The following is a 12,672-nucleotide window of genomic DNA, read 5'->3' on the forward strand; positions in this document are numbered from 1 at the left end:
CAGCATAATACCTAACACTGTAATTTCACTTGTTTTCTAAATTTTTCTGTAAGTTTGTTGACACAGACCCATCAATATCAATTGACTAGAAATTACATAGGCACTATGGATAAGCAACTGAAATGCACTGACAAGTTGGCTCATCACAGTCCAAATCTGCTCTCAGTGGCAGCTCCTCCACACACAAACTGCTGTAACTGTGGGCAGAGCCTGGGCTGGCCAACACCAGACATGTTTAAGAATCAATAACTGATTTCTGCCATTGCTCTGTGGATTTCTGCAGACAATTTCTCTTGAGCAATAATTTTTAACCTAAGGCAGGACTGGAGGATCAGGCCACCAGAAATATAACTTTAAAAATAAAAATAAACACCTTAAGTCCTTTTGCTCTGTTTATTGCCCTTAGAGGCCTCAAGACTCTTAAAACTCTCAGAATCTTCACCACTGAGATAGCACTTGATCTGGAAGGAAAAAAAAAATTATAGTGTTACTGTTAAGGTAACCGACTTATTACAGAATAACAATATCCTTGCAAATTTCTGAAATGTGAAATTTGAAAAAAAAAAACCCTTCAACTAGAACTCTCAAGATATGTATACAAGGCTTTTTTTAAAATTCTTTATTGATTCTCTATTATTAGAAAATAGTACCAATCTCTTAAATACCATAGGAATAATTTTGATTTCTGGAGCAAATTTGGAATTAACAGCTTAGAAGCTCATCTAAGACCATAATGGAGCAAAATAGTCCCCACAGTATTTTCCAGTGTTGACAAGATCTTTTGAAGACACTGTGTAAAACCTGCAAATCAATGAGTCCTTCAATTCCAATTAACCTGAGATCAAAAGATCTCAAATGACTTTGATTCTCTCTGTTTAAGTAGCTTGGACTGCATTTTGAGGGAATAAGAGGGCAGAGGGTTTTAAGGAACACCCTGTGAAACTGAAAGTTTGTGCAGTAGGAGGTCTGGTACCGACAGAGTTCAGAGTGGGGAGCAGCTGCCTGACACCCTCCCCTGCTCTCTTTGAGTCACTAAGGCTTTCACAGATTGTTTTTTTTAATATGGAAAAACCACTCGATGAATCAAGAAGCACGTTTAGATTCTTTTACTGTGTTTAGTCTGACCAAAATTTTAAAAAACCCTCTCCACTACCACTTACTGTCCTGATTAAGGTACAACTTCTCCCCTCCTCAAACAGTCTAGTTCCATACCCCCCAGGTCAACACTGAAAGACCAAGCTCATAAAATCAGATTGCAAGTGTGACAATAGCTCAAGAGAAGGGATTTAAACCTCCTGCAGCTCCAGGAAATCCCTGCTCTACCAATACCAGTGTCATGGGGCTCCTCCTCGCTCTCCTGGTAATTGTGGGAAGTAGTAATTTGTTTCCAACCCATATTAGCAATGAATTACAACGCTCTCCATGAAAAGCACTCCCTCTTGCCAGCCCATCCCTGAGCACTGGCACTGCACACCCACACACCATGGGGGAACAAAAGGAGCTGGAGCACTGATTTCAGTATGAAACACCAGAGCAAAAATAAACCATTCACGTTCTAAGTGTAGTACTTACTGAATCCCAAATGATACCAGAGAAACGCCCACCACCAGCAAATCCAGCAAATTAAAATAATTCCTGCAGAAGGACCCTTTATGAAGGAATGCTCCAAAAGCTGTCATCTAAAAATAGAATTGTTACATACTTAGTCTATATTTCAATTTATTCAAATTCGCATTTAGGCTGTTTACAAGACACTTGCCTTGAGTGTGAATGCATACAATACTATCTCACTTTCTAAAATCCTTTGAGATAAAAAACAATCCCTCTACATACATTAAATCTTTCACTTAAATCAGAAAAATTCTGCTCAAGCAACATCAATAAATATGCTAATTTTTTTCTCATGTCAACAAATGTTTTATTTTGTGTAAGAATTGATGAGGCTGAGGTGATTACCCTGAATTAATTTGGCCTTTGTTAGAAAAATTGCTACCAAAAAAATTTGAGATTTCCACGTTTACTAAACTGTAGGGTCCAAATTTTGACTCCTAATTATTAATACTATCTTAAGAACTGAAAAGGAGCTGAAAATGTACTGTAAACACCTGAGAGCCAAAGCTGGTCCAGAAGCAGGACAAGGCTGTCCTAAGGCAGCACTGCAAGGCTATTTAGCTTTGGCTTATGGCAGGCATTAGAGGCTATCTTGGAATAACCTGATAACAAATAGAGGTTTTGTATTCTGTGTAATCAGAGGTCCCTAAATTTTGCTGTTCTGTGGGGAATATCAAACGTTGCTCTTCCTTTTGGACTTTCTTTAATTTTTTTGTTTTCTGTCCCTGTATTTAAATGAAAAAAGCTTACGAAGTGGATTTTGTATGCATCATTTGCAGGTTTAATTAGGAGCCAGTGATAGAGGCTCTATTAATTATGGCTGCAGCCAGCACGTGGGCAGATGGTTTTGGGTATCACAAAGCTGAATTTGACTCCTAAATCCATCAATTAGACTTCCTACCATAACTGTAAGTAAGTAGCAGTTAAAAAATGCACAGGGGAATCCAAATAACCATTAGATGCACAGACTCACCAGCTGAAGGTAATATTGCATAGGTCTTTCCATAGTAATGGATTAAGTCTGAAACACTGAAACTAAAAACTCATAACAAAAGCAAGGATACCTCTGAAAAACAACTCATAGTCAGCTCAGTCACATGAATTCTAATTTCTTCAGTCTCAAGATCCTTTTACAGAGCCTGAACACTGAGCTATTCCTTATTTTCCACAGGTAAGAAAATTTGATGCCATCTAGGGAACATCCCATACTGACTGTGCATTTTAATCCCTTTACTTTCTGTTCTGTTCCTCGAGGAATAGGGAAGAGATTTTATTTCAGTTCCCCTCACAGCAAATTACTACAGCTTTCAAGACAGTTCCCAATGTAGAGCAGAGCCACAGGCAATGGGCATCCCAGTGCACTGCATCCCTGTTCAGTGTGCAGACATTTCCAGGCCTTCTGCATGGCAAACCACCACCACCAGTAAAGGCTGGACCTCTGCAAAGGAAGGATGCATTTTTTTTGGGAAGCAAAATTTAATTAATCTCCTTATTCTGTTATTAAGCCCTCTTTTTGGTGATCAAAATACTAAATATTCCCAAAAGCTAGAAGACTAAAAATGCTAAAGCTTTAACATATGCCATGGCATAAGACATATAACATAGTTATATTATAAAATTTCTATTAAATTAGCTCGTTCACTTACAGCTGTACAGAGTATATCTAAATTCTGTTGGGAGCTGAATACAAAAATAACCCTGAAAACCAAACTAACATCTATGATAAGAGCAGCACACAAAGTTTCGTGTAACAACTCCCACAAAAATTAGGTGAATAATTGACATTAAAGTGCAGGTGAGGTGTATATCTCCCCATCTTCACATGGAGAATCATATTTCAATGACCACAAATCCCAGTGGAAGAATTTGCTACAGCTCTCTAGTAAGTTTAAATGGTGTGGGATCAGCACAGTAGGGGGAGGTAGAAAGCACATATCCCTAACCTGACCTTTGCTGATGTTTTCACCTTTCCCAAGTTGTCCAAACAGCATGATAAACTGAATTTCAATGTCATGCAGGGAGAATTCTTAAATTCTTTAAAGTCATGTTGCAGCTTTTCTGTTTTTCACATCCTCATTCATACCCTCAACACTGTGCAATGTGGAAATCCTTGTTTGAGAACAAGGATTCTTGAGCAGGGGCACAGGGAAAATTCTTACATGCTGAGTTATTCTGGTTTAATGCTTGCTTTTGTACAAATTTCTTCACTATAGGTGATAATATTGCCTCTGCTTATCTTAATTTCAGTTTTTTTGTTTGGTTTTTTTTTTTTTTTTGGTCTGGAAATTAAGGAATAATTTATTTCTCAGCTTGCTACAAATGGCGCCCAAACAGGGACTTGAACCCTGTTAATAGTTACTTAATAGTTGCTGCAGGTCTAGTTTGGAATCTTCTCCTTGCAGAGCACTCTCCGTCTGCACAGCTTGGATATTGTGGGAAGCACAGCAGAGGACATGGAGGGCCCCAGGCACAAGCAAGCAAAGCCAGAGTCTGAGACATGTTAGCAAAGCAGGCCGGTGTCTGTGTCAGCTCCTGACTGTCCACCACATCTGTATGGTACAATTTATTTTCCTTTACATGTGAGTGCACTACAGAGCTTCCTGGAGAAACCAGAGTCAGAAGCATCACCATTTTTGGTTGTGATGTAGCTCCTTGTTTCCTTGTAATCTTTACAATTCCAGATTTCAGCAGCCCAAGCTCTAGAGCTTCCTGCTTCCCTTGGATAACTCATAAATTGCTCAGTGCCAAAATCTCTTGCAGTTTGCAGGAATGTTGCTTTTCTTAACCCATCCAGTTATGCCTCTTTATCCTGCCCTTTATAATTCCTCGGCCTCCTAGAAAAACTCAAATGGAACAACAGGAGCTGGAGAACCTGCTGCTTCAGAGCATGTGGAAGTTTACTGCCTTTCTTCTGCCACAGTTACAATGGTAATATTTTTATGGCTTCCCAAATTAAGAATTGGGAGCTAGTCTGATTTAATGCTACAGCTCTTTTCAATGCTCTGTTCTCTCCTTTAGTTTGGCCTTTCTCTAGCAGCAAAACCCCTGGATATTTATTTTAGTGTGCTACAAATAAGAATGATCAATTCTATACCAAGCTTCTCACTGCTGAAAATGTGAAATAAGGGGATAAACATTAAGCCTGGGAGAAAATTCACAAGCACAAAAATAGTCTATTACTTACAGTACAGCTTATCTTGTAAACAGCCCAAATATTGCACCAATTAGTAATAATCAAATTGCATTGTGAAGAGTATGCACAGCAATATGAGCAAAAGCTGGGAGAAGAGATCTTGTTAAGCTTAATCTTCAACTGGAAATGCATAGTTTATGTACAGATTCTTAGTGTGCCAGCAATTTTTAAGTGTATAAATCAGGGTTACTCAACCAAAAACTTGAGGTGGGAATAAGCACAGCATGAAACATTTATGAATAATGGGTAAATCTCTGAAAAAAAATTTTGCCAATTTCTAGTGAAAAATTTTACTTCCTTGTTCAGCATTTTGTTTCATCTGAATGCAATTTTTGGTTATTTATCTTCTTTACCACAGTAAATCTTGTACATTGAAAATCTGAGTAACCCCCATAGATATCCTTAACAATCAGTACACAAACTATACATAAAAATACCAATTTTCGGCTCATGCATGGGTAATACATTTAAGCAAGCATAATTATGCCTGTCTGTGAATTTAAATGTATGCCCAAAATAAATGCAAAATATCTTAGTGTATAGATAGATAAATGCAAGATATCTTGCAAGTCCTATTGCAAGAAAATAGTTATCTACTATTTTAGCTCTGTGGATATAGCTCAGCAAAATAAATCAGAAATTACATGCTCCCTCCTTATAAGACTGATTATCTCTTTCAGAAATGCCAGAGCAAGGAGAAGGAAAAGCTCATGCGCAGTGATTTATTGTTCCCTTTTCTGACAACTGTAAGTTTAAAAAGGGTAAAAAATGAATTATTAAACTGATGTAATGATAAAAAATCAGCTTCTTCATGCACCCAATGGTAAAAAAATAACCAATCAAAACTATGAGGAACTGTCAAATAAAAAAATCCTCTAGTTTAAAAAAGTCTAGCTTTGATAGCTTAGAGAAAAGGCGAAGAACACTTCAAGTGCCTTTTCTTGGCAGGTGACACACAAGGAAAATCCTTTTAAACAAGCTTCCTTTAAAAACCTGTTACCTTCAAAATGATCTCAAATGTAAACATACTAGTGAAGACATAATCTGCATACCCTAGGATCTGGAAGGTAAACAAAAAGTTACAAACATTATTGCTAAAGCTGCTTTTGGGCTAACAAGGATCAATTAACAATGCATTACCTTTAACAGGATTTCAACAGTAAAGATGGCTGTGAAAGCATAGTCAAAGTAACCAAGTATCTGCAAGGTATAATACGTGCCACAGTAAGAAATCCATTTCTTAATAATTTTCACAACTTAGACCACATACACAACATCTGAATTAATCTAAGTAGATAGATGGAGAATTTAGACAAAGTATTTTAAAATTCCAGCTATGGTGCAACCATTTTTATTTGCCTAAAAATTGAACAGATGCCACTGTGCTCAGGTATTAGATTTCACCCCTCAATAATTGACAGGACCCAATAGGCAACAATTTCTTTCAATTCAGACTTTCCTCTACCAGCTCTCACAGATACTTTCTTCAGCCTTTAGCAGAGATAGAGATCTTCAAAACACAAAGAATAAATACTTATTTATTCTTCAACAAAGAATAAATACTTATTAATAACATCTGTGGGTTTTACCAAAGTATTGCATCGCAAAATAAAACTTCAGTGGCTGCTTCTAGAGCGCAGATCACTCCACATTCTGCTACATTATATTGTTCCTGTACAGGCTTGTGCAGAGTGTCACAAGCAAATTAATTAATAACTAATCACTTAAAATCAGCACCACAACACCTTTTCCTTGAAGTGGGAAGATACAGCAGTGAATTATTGGTAGGAAATCTAAAAGAATCCACTAGAGTTGCACAGTGAGATGAAGTTTCTAAGAGGATTGTGGCTGTGGGACTGCCCTCTCTGCTGTCAACAGGCACAAGAACTGGTATTTCAGAACCATCCAGAGCTGTGGCCACATCACTAACACCTAAGTCAGTGAACTGCAGGAGGCTGGGAGTTTAGTCTCAAGGATCCAGCAATCCACCTAGCCAACAGTTGTGCACAGAAATATCCTTCCTGCAGTTCAGCAACTAACCAAATGGGAAGGAGAAATAAAATAAAGAGACAACACACAAAGAAATTAGTTGTACTAGATTAAATAAGAACAAATAAATTTTCCCCCATGTTCCATTGAATATCCCATCCTTCTGTCCCTTGGTGTGGCTGAAAAAATAGGCAAATGTTAAAGCCCTATGACAAAGATTAATCAGTAACCAATTCACTCCAGACTTAAAATAAAATAAAAAATATTTAAAGGCATTCTAGTTTGCAAATGTTCATTCTGTTGCAGACCTGGCTGATAGAGGGAATGTGAACCCTCAAGGCAGTAAAAAGAAAATTATGCAGGCCTGGGACATGTGAGAGAGTACTTACAACAAGAGGGGGAAGCCTTTCTGAAATCCCTCACACATTTTGTCTGCGTCCCAAACAGAAATAATCTTTTCAGTTACCACCACTTTCCATTTACATTTTCCTAATGCACCTCTAGTTACAAACACAATTATCAGCCTTTGAAGCCATTTCTATAATAACAATTTCAGTATTCTCCACCAGCTCTCTCTTTTTCCTACCCATTAGTGTGATTTATTTATAGGATTACATTGGTCCAGCTTTGTAGATAAGGGAAGTACACTGCTCTGCTGAATAGTGCATGAAGAGTGTCTTTGTGCTTTGGCCTCTTTTTACCTCTGGAGAAAGTTTTAGCTTTTTGGTTTTTACTAAACTTACTGGAAAAGTGTTCAGAGAATGCCAACAGCTTAAAGAAGACTTGCAGAGATTGAACCAACACCCACAAGAACTAGAGAGATACAACTTCTGTAGCCTCAGCAGGGCCACCTGTCCTGTAGGATGCAGAAGAGTTTCTCTGGCTCTGTGACCATCTCTACAGATCATTTTGTACCTCAAACAGGAGAGGGCTGGAAGTTCTGTCAAAGCATCCCCAAAGTTCCCACTGACCACTACCAAGCTGCACCATCTCAGCCATTTCCTACCTAGTCCAGAGCAAACCCAACTCACAAGAATGTGAAAGTCTTACTACACAGCCAAATCAAGTGCAACAAGGCTCAAAAATCCATGGTCATGAGAGTGGATTTATTTTATTTTCTCTGTCTAATAATTGTGTTTTTGAGTAACAGTTAAGCCTTCCACTAGATAAAGCATTTAAAATGTGCTTAAACAAATTCAAGAATTTGTTTTGGAAGAACACAGATGTTTAGTCCCCACATAAACTACAATTCTATCAATTAATAGAGACATTACTGAAATTAAAGGTTTTTAGGCCGAAATGGCATTTTTCTCTGAGTCAAGGCAAGATCTGGGCATGTTCTGATCCTCCTCTTACATGTGAATTTAGAGAAAAGTGAGATTTGTTTAGTTTCTGATGCAGCCAATCAAGAATCCAAACATCTGAGTCCAACGTGGGGGTAACTGAAACCCCTCAGAGTGCCACACGAGCTTCCCTGAGAGAGGAGGTAACACCCTCATGAACCCCTACACTCACTAACAGAGGGATCATCCAAGTGCCCCAAGACCACATAATAGAGTCAAGGAAGAGAGGACACATCAGAGTCTGTTCCAAACATGATTAACAGCGATAATTTTAACTGGCATTTTTAAATCAGCATCAAACACTGTGAGGCAGTGATTCAGGAACTGTATATCAGGTACTCCAGCTGCAAAGTTGGAAAAAAATATGAAAATTATAGATACTATATTCAGCTAAAGAATATTTTATCCTGATATATTTATCGTCACAGAAAAAGCATTATGTAAATAATAAACACTTCCAATACTGATGATGTTCCATCAATAAAGCCAATTTTCTTTAAAGATATATGCTTCTTACAGCAAAAGGAATATAAATGTATAGCTGGAAAAAGAAGGCATGTTTTTTAACCTGAAAATTAAAAATAAGGCACTAGGCCCAAAGGATTGTATCTCTGAGGGTATATTTATCTTCAGACAAAAATGAAGTGCTTACATTATTTCGAAAAGAGTGGCTGCGAATTGGATCTTCTGCTGCTAAGGAAACACTGCTCAGCATGATGAAGACAAGGATGAGATTGGTAAAGATGTGGTGATTGATGAGTCTGTGGCATCCCACTCGAATTCTAAAGAGGAGATAAAGAAATACACCATTTTTGCACACAGAATTCAGCAGATAGTTAATACACAACATGTTTTCTGTTACTCTGCCAGCACTGATGGAACAGAGCAGCAATCAGCAGCTAGAAGCAATGAAACCCCTGAAGCCATCAGTCTGATTCCTTAGAATGAAAATAAATTCAAAATCCAATTCACCCATAGTGGACAGGCACTTAAAGCCATCTGGGAGGGGTTGGTTTCTACTGGGTTATGAGCACCACAAGTTCCAGTGCTTGTAACACTATGCACATGCAGTCACAGGTCAGAAAGACCAAGGCTAGATAATAAATCATTCCAGATCCCCAGTTTGATTTGATCCTCACTGAAGGTGTCAAAATTACTCATCTTGAGAGATGCAGCTTAGGCTGCAGATCTCCTTGTGCTACTTAGGACTCAAATCAGAATCTCTACTAAGATTTTCTTATAGACTTATAGAACATGTGGGTGTTGGAGGCTCCAGAGTTGTCAGGCTTTAGCCACATGACATGAAGTGTAACTGTGCATATGCTTAGAGTCACTGAGCCCAAAGTAATCACAAATACAGAGCAGGTCTGGGATTACAGTGACAAAAAGGCAGGACCAGGATCATAATTGACTAACAATGAAGTTGTCTAAATTCTGATGAAGACTCATAAAGTTCTTGGCTAATTTTTTTCCTCCTGTTATTAAGTAGATGACTGGAATGTGATGTATCTTAGTTAAGAAAACTGGCCATTTTAAACCAAGAATACATTGTGTTAGTTGAAGCTAGAAGAAATTTGAAATGTTCAACAAACTTAATGCTTTTGCATCCAAAATATTTTATCTTGATCTTCTTCTAAACTTGATGGCCTCCATCACTAAAAGGCAGCATTCTCCCATGCCAAAAAATATTAAGTATGGACTTCTACTGACTAGTCAAGCTTGCTGTCTTCAGCAGGGAAGAACTCCAAATGCTCTGGAGTTAGACTAAAGTGGTGAAAGATTCCACTGCCTCCCCAAAATCCAACTATTACAGTTCTTGAGTTTTTGAAATAATTTGTCTTTATCTTTGATGCTTGTTTGAATCTGGAAATGCTGTTACCCCAAAAGGAATTTATGCAACCTTTCTCCTACTTTTCTCTTTTTCTGGTTTCTCCTCCACAAAGGTTACTAGGGTTACTAGAAATTCTGTCTCATGCAGAAGATGATCTTTTCTATCAAGCGACTAACATAGTACATAGATAATACACCTCCAAGGGTGCTTTGCAGACATATGAGAACTCAGACTACACGTACAAAATGCTATTATCTTCAACAGTGGGAAGAAAAATAAGATATTTTTCAAATTCTTTCTTCTCATTTACCAAGTAAATCAGAAAATTTTAGGAGGGAAGCCAATCTCTTTTCAGTTGAAGACACTGGATTTCTCCTCCTTGTCTCCCTAGAAGGAGGTCTGTTACTTCACTGCTAAACCTTGATGTCTAAACCAATATTTTTCAAAATCATATTTACGGGTTGGTGCTGCTGAAGATGAAGAAGGCACTGCCTTCAGGGATAGGTGTTATCTTCTCCTTCATGTTGAGTTCTGATATTCTACGGGGACGTGGGCCTGCTGGTACCTCTGGTTCATCCTCCTCATCTTCTTCATCTTCACCTACTTTAGATTAAACATTCTTTTTACTATAAACTAAAAAATTTCAAGGTTTTGTTCATAACAATAGAAAAGCATAGCTTGTATGAGAATACACAAGGCTTATAGGAAATGTACATTTGTAGCATGACTCTAAAAGTTTATAAACCAATATGTGAACATCCAAATATTGTCACAAGCTCTCACAGAGTGTTGTGCACATGTGGGTGTGTGCATGAGTGCATTAACTGGCTTTGCTGGTCCTGAGCAGCCTCACCTGAGGACTTCTGGAGCCCCAGCTCAGCCGTGACAGCCTGTCCATGCCTGAGCTGAGTGCTGAGCTCTGGGCACTGGGTGAGCACTGTGTGCTCAAAATTCAGGACAGATTTCTGTGCCATGCATCCAGACAATCAGGCACAACTGATTTTCTGATTAGTATGTTCACTGGGCCAAGAAAAAACTGACCAAACATTATCAGCCCTGGAATGTCCTCTTTTTGCCAAATGTTTCAGAGAAGTTTAGAATTTGCTCTCCCATCCAGATAGTGTTACCAAAACAGTCCTGAGGCTCAAAATATTAACTCTCAAATGCTGCTTGTACTGTCTAGGAAGCTGCAGAAAAAGATAATACTTAGGCCCATTTATCCACTGATAAGACAGCACAACTTCACTGGCTTCAAAGGAATTGATTTAATGTTCACCATTAGCAAGTTCAGGATTTTTTAGCAAACAAACTTCAGTGTGTTTCTAGCTAGTATTCACATACCTGGGACATCACAGGGGGGATAGGGATCTTTATCCTCATCCTCTCCTTCTCCATATTCACCAATTGTCACCTACAGCAATGAAAGGGATGCACAGGAAGAAAAATAAACTTTAATATAGAGTACAAAGCCCACAGAAAGCAAACCAAATAAGCCTCTGAAGTCAGAGAAATGAGTTTTCTGAAGCAGAGTAACTCCAAGAACATAGGGGAGGTGATGTTTTATTACTTTTTTTTCAATTTTTTTTTTCTATAGTATCCACATTTCTCTGGCTGTGTAAATTACAATAAGAATAGAACCAACACACTTTGATAAAATCTACCAAGAATGTTTGAACATTCTAAGAGTTGATCATTCACTGATCTCATTTGACTTATCAAGCAAAATACCTACAGGGTTCCTAGGAAAAAAATCCCATTTTCTAACATTAATTATTTTGTTCTCTAGGAACTTCCCCTCTTGGGCTATCCTGGAACCAAAAGGATTTTCCTGTTTAAGACACACTGTGAGGATGCAAAGCATCAGAACGAAGTTTCCTTTGCCTGGAAAAAAATGTAGGGACGATGGGCTCATAAAAGATATTGTACAATGGACAATACAAAGTACTACCCAGCAAAATCAGTTAAATTGCTTCTTAGAAAAGAGACAAGTTTTAGGATAAACACCTTACTATCCTTGGGCTTCTTCTGGTCGCCTTCTGACTTCTCACTTTTTTTATTTTCCAGACTCTCCTTTCTATAAAACAATACAATAACAATTACAAAGCATGCCATGTAAAGACAGACAATTTTAAATGAACTATACCAATTCTATGAAAGGCTGAAAGCCTTATAATAAAATATTTGAAATACTTTGTACAGCTGTGGGTGTCAGAGCAATAAAATCTACTACATTCGAATGCAATGATCCATTTAAAAGATTATTATTTTGAATATAATTCCAAAGGCTAATCCCTAAAACATTCAATGCATGATCATTACTCCTTTCTAGAGGGATAAACTGTGCCCTTGGACTCATACAAACAACTTTCATTGACTTCAACAGGCTTGCACTGTTTTCAAAAGAAGGTTTTCTACTTGTCTATATAAGGCTTAGAGAACTGATTCCACAGGGAGCTGTGCACTGGCAACAACAGATAAATTCTTGTGCTAATTGTACAATAAATCCTACAGTTGCAATGTTTAAATATCAGTTGGTTTATCATTACATTCTTAATTCACCCCAATTACTACCTAACTTTCATCTAAAATTATATTGTTTGTCTATTATTTTAGTGTCTAGACAAACCCTTTTATTTTTTTCCTGAGTCCAGCACATTTTGAAGTTGGTAAAGACATTCACATAAAAAAGCCCTTATGGAAGAATT

General features: G+C 37.8%; 1 protein-coding gene across 18 annotated transcripts in view; it reads right to left on the reverse strand.

Annotated features, from left to right (window-relative positions):
• CACNA1D (calcium voltage-gated channel subunit alpha1 D) overlaps positions 1-12,672 on the reverse strand; it is a 207,148-nt gene that overhangs the window by 51,154 nt on the left and 143,322 nt on the right. For 11 of the 18 annotated variants that reach the window (XM_038149611.1, XM_038149612.1, XM_038149606.1 and 8 more), the window contains exons 17-23: positions 11,972-12,041; positions 11,309-11,378; positions 10,426-10,570; positions 8,789-8,918; positions 5,945-6,004; positions 1,573-1,679; positions 374-461 (exon numbers count right to left, since the gene is read on the reverse strand). In XM_038149611.1, coding sequence (XP_038005539.1) covers positions 374-461; positions 1,573-1,679; positions 5,945-6,004; positions 8,789-8,918; positions 10,426-10,570; positions 11,309-11,378; positions 11,972-12,041 — 670 coding nt within the window. Of the gene's footprint in view, positions 1-373; positions 462-1,572; positions 1,680-5,804; positions 5,865-5,944; positions 6,005-8,788; positions 8,919-10,425; positions 10,571-11,308; positions 11,379-11,971; positions 12,042-12,672 lie in introns of all 18 variants that reach the window. The other 7 variants (XM_038149609.1, XM_038149605.1, XM_038149603.1 and 4 more) reach the window with 2 other exon arrangements.

This window comes from Motacilla alba, chromosome 12 (assembly GCF_015832195.1).
Source record: "Motacilla alba alba isolate MOTALB_02 chromosome 12, Motacilla_alba_V1.0_pri, whole genome shotgun sequence".
Lineage (NCBI taxonomy): Eukaryota > Metazoa > Chordata > Aves > Passeriformes > Motacillidae > Motacilla > Motacilla alba.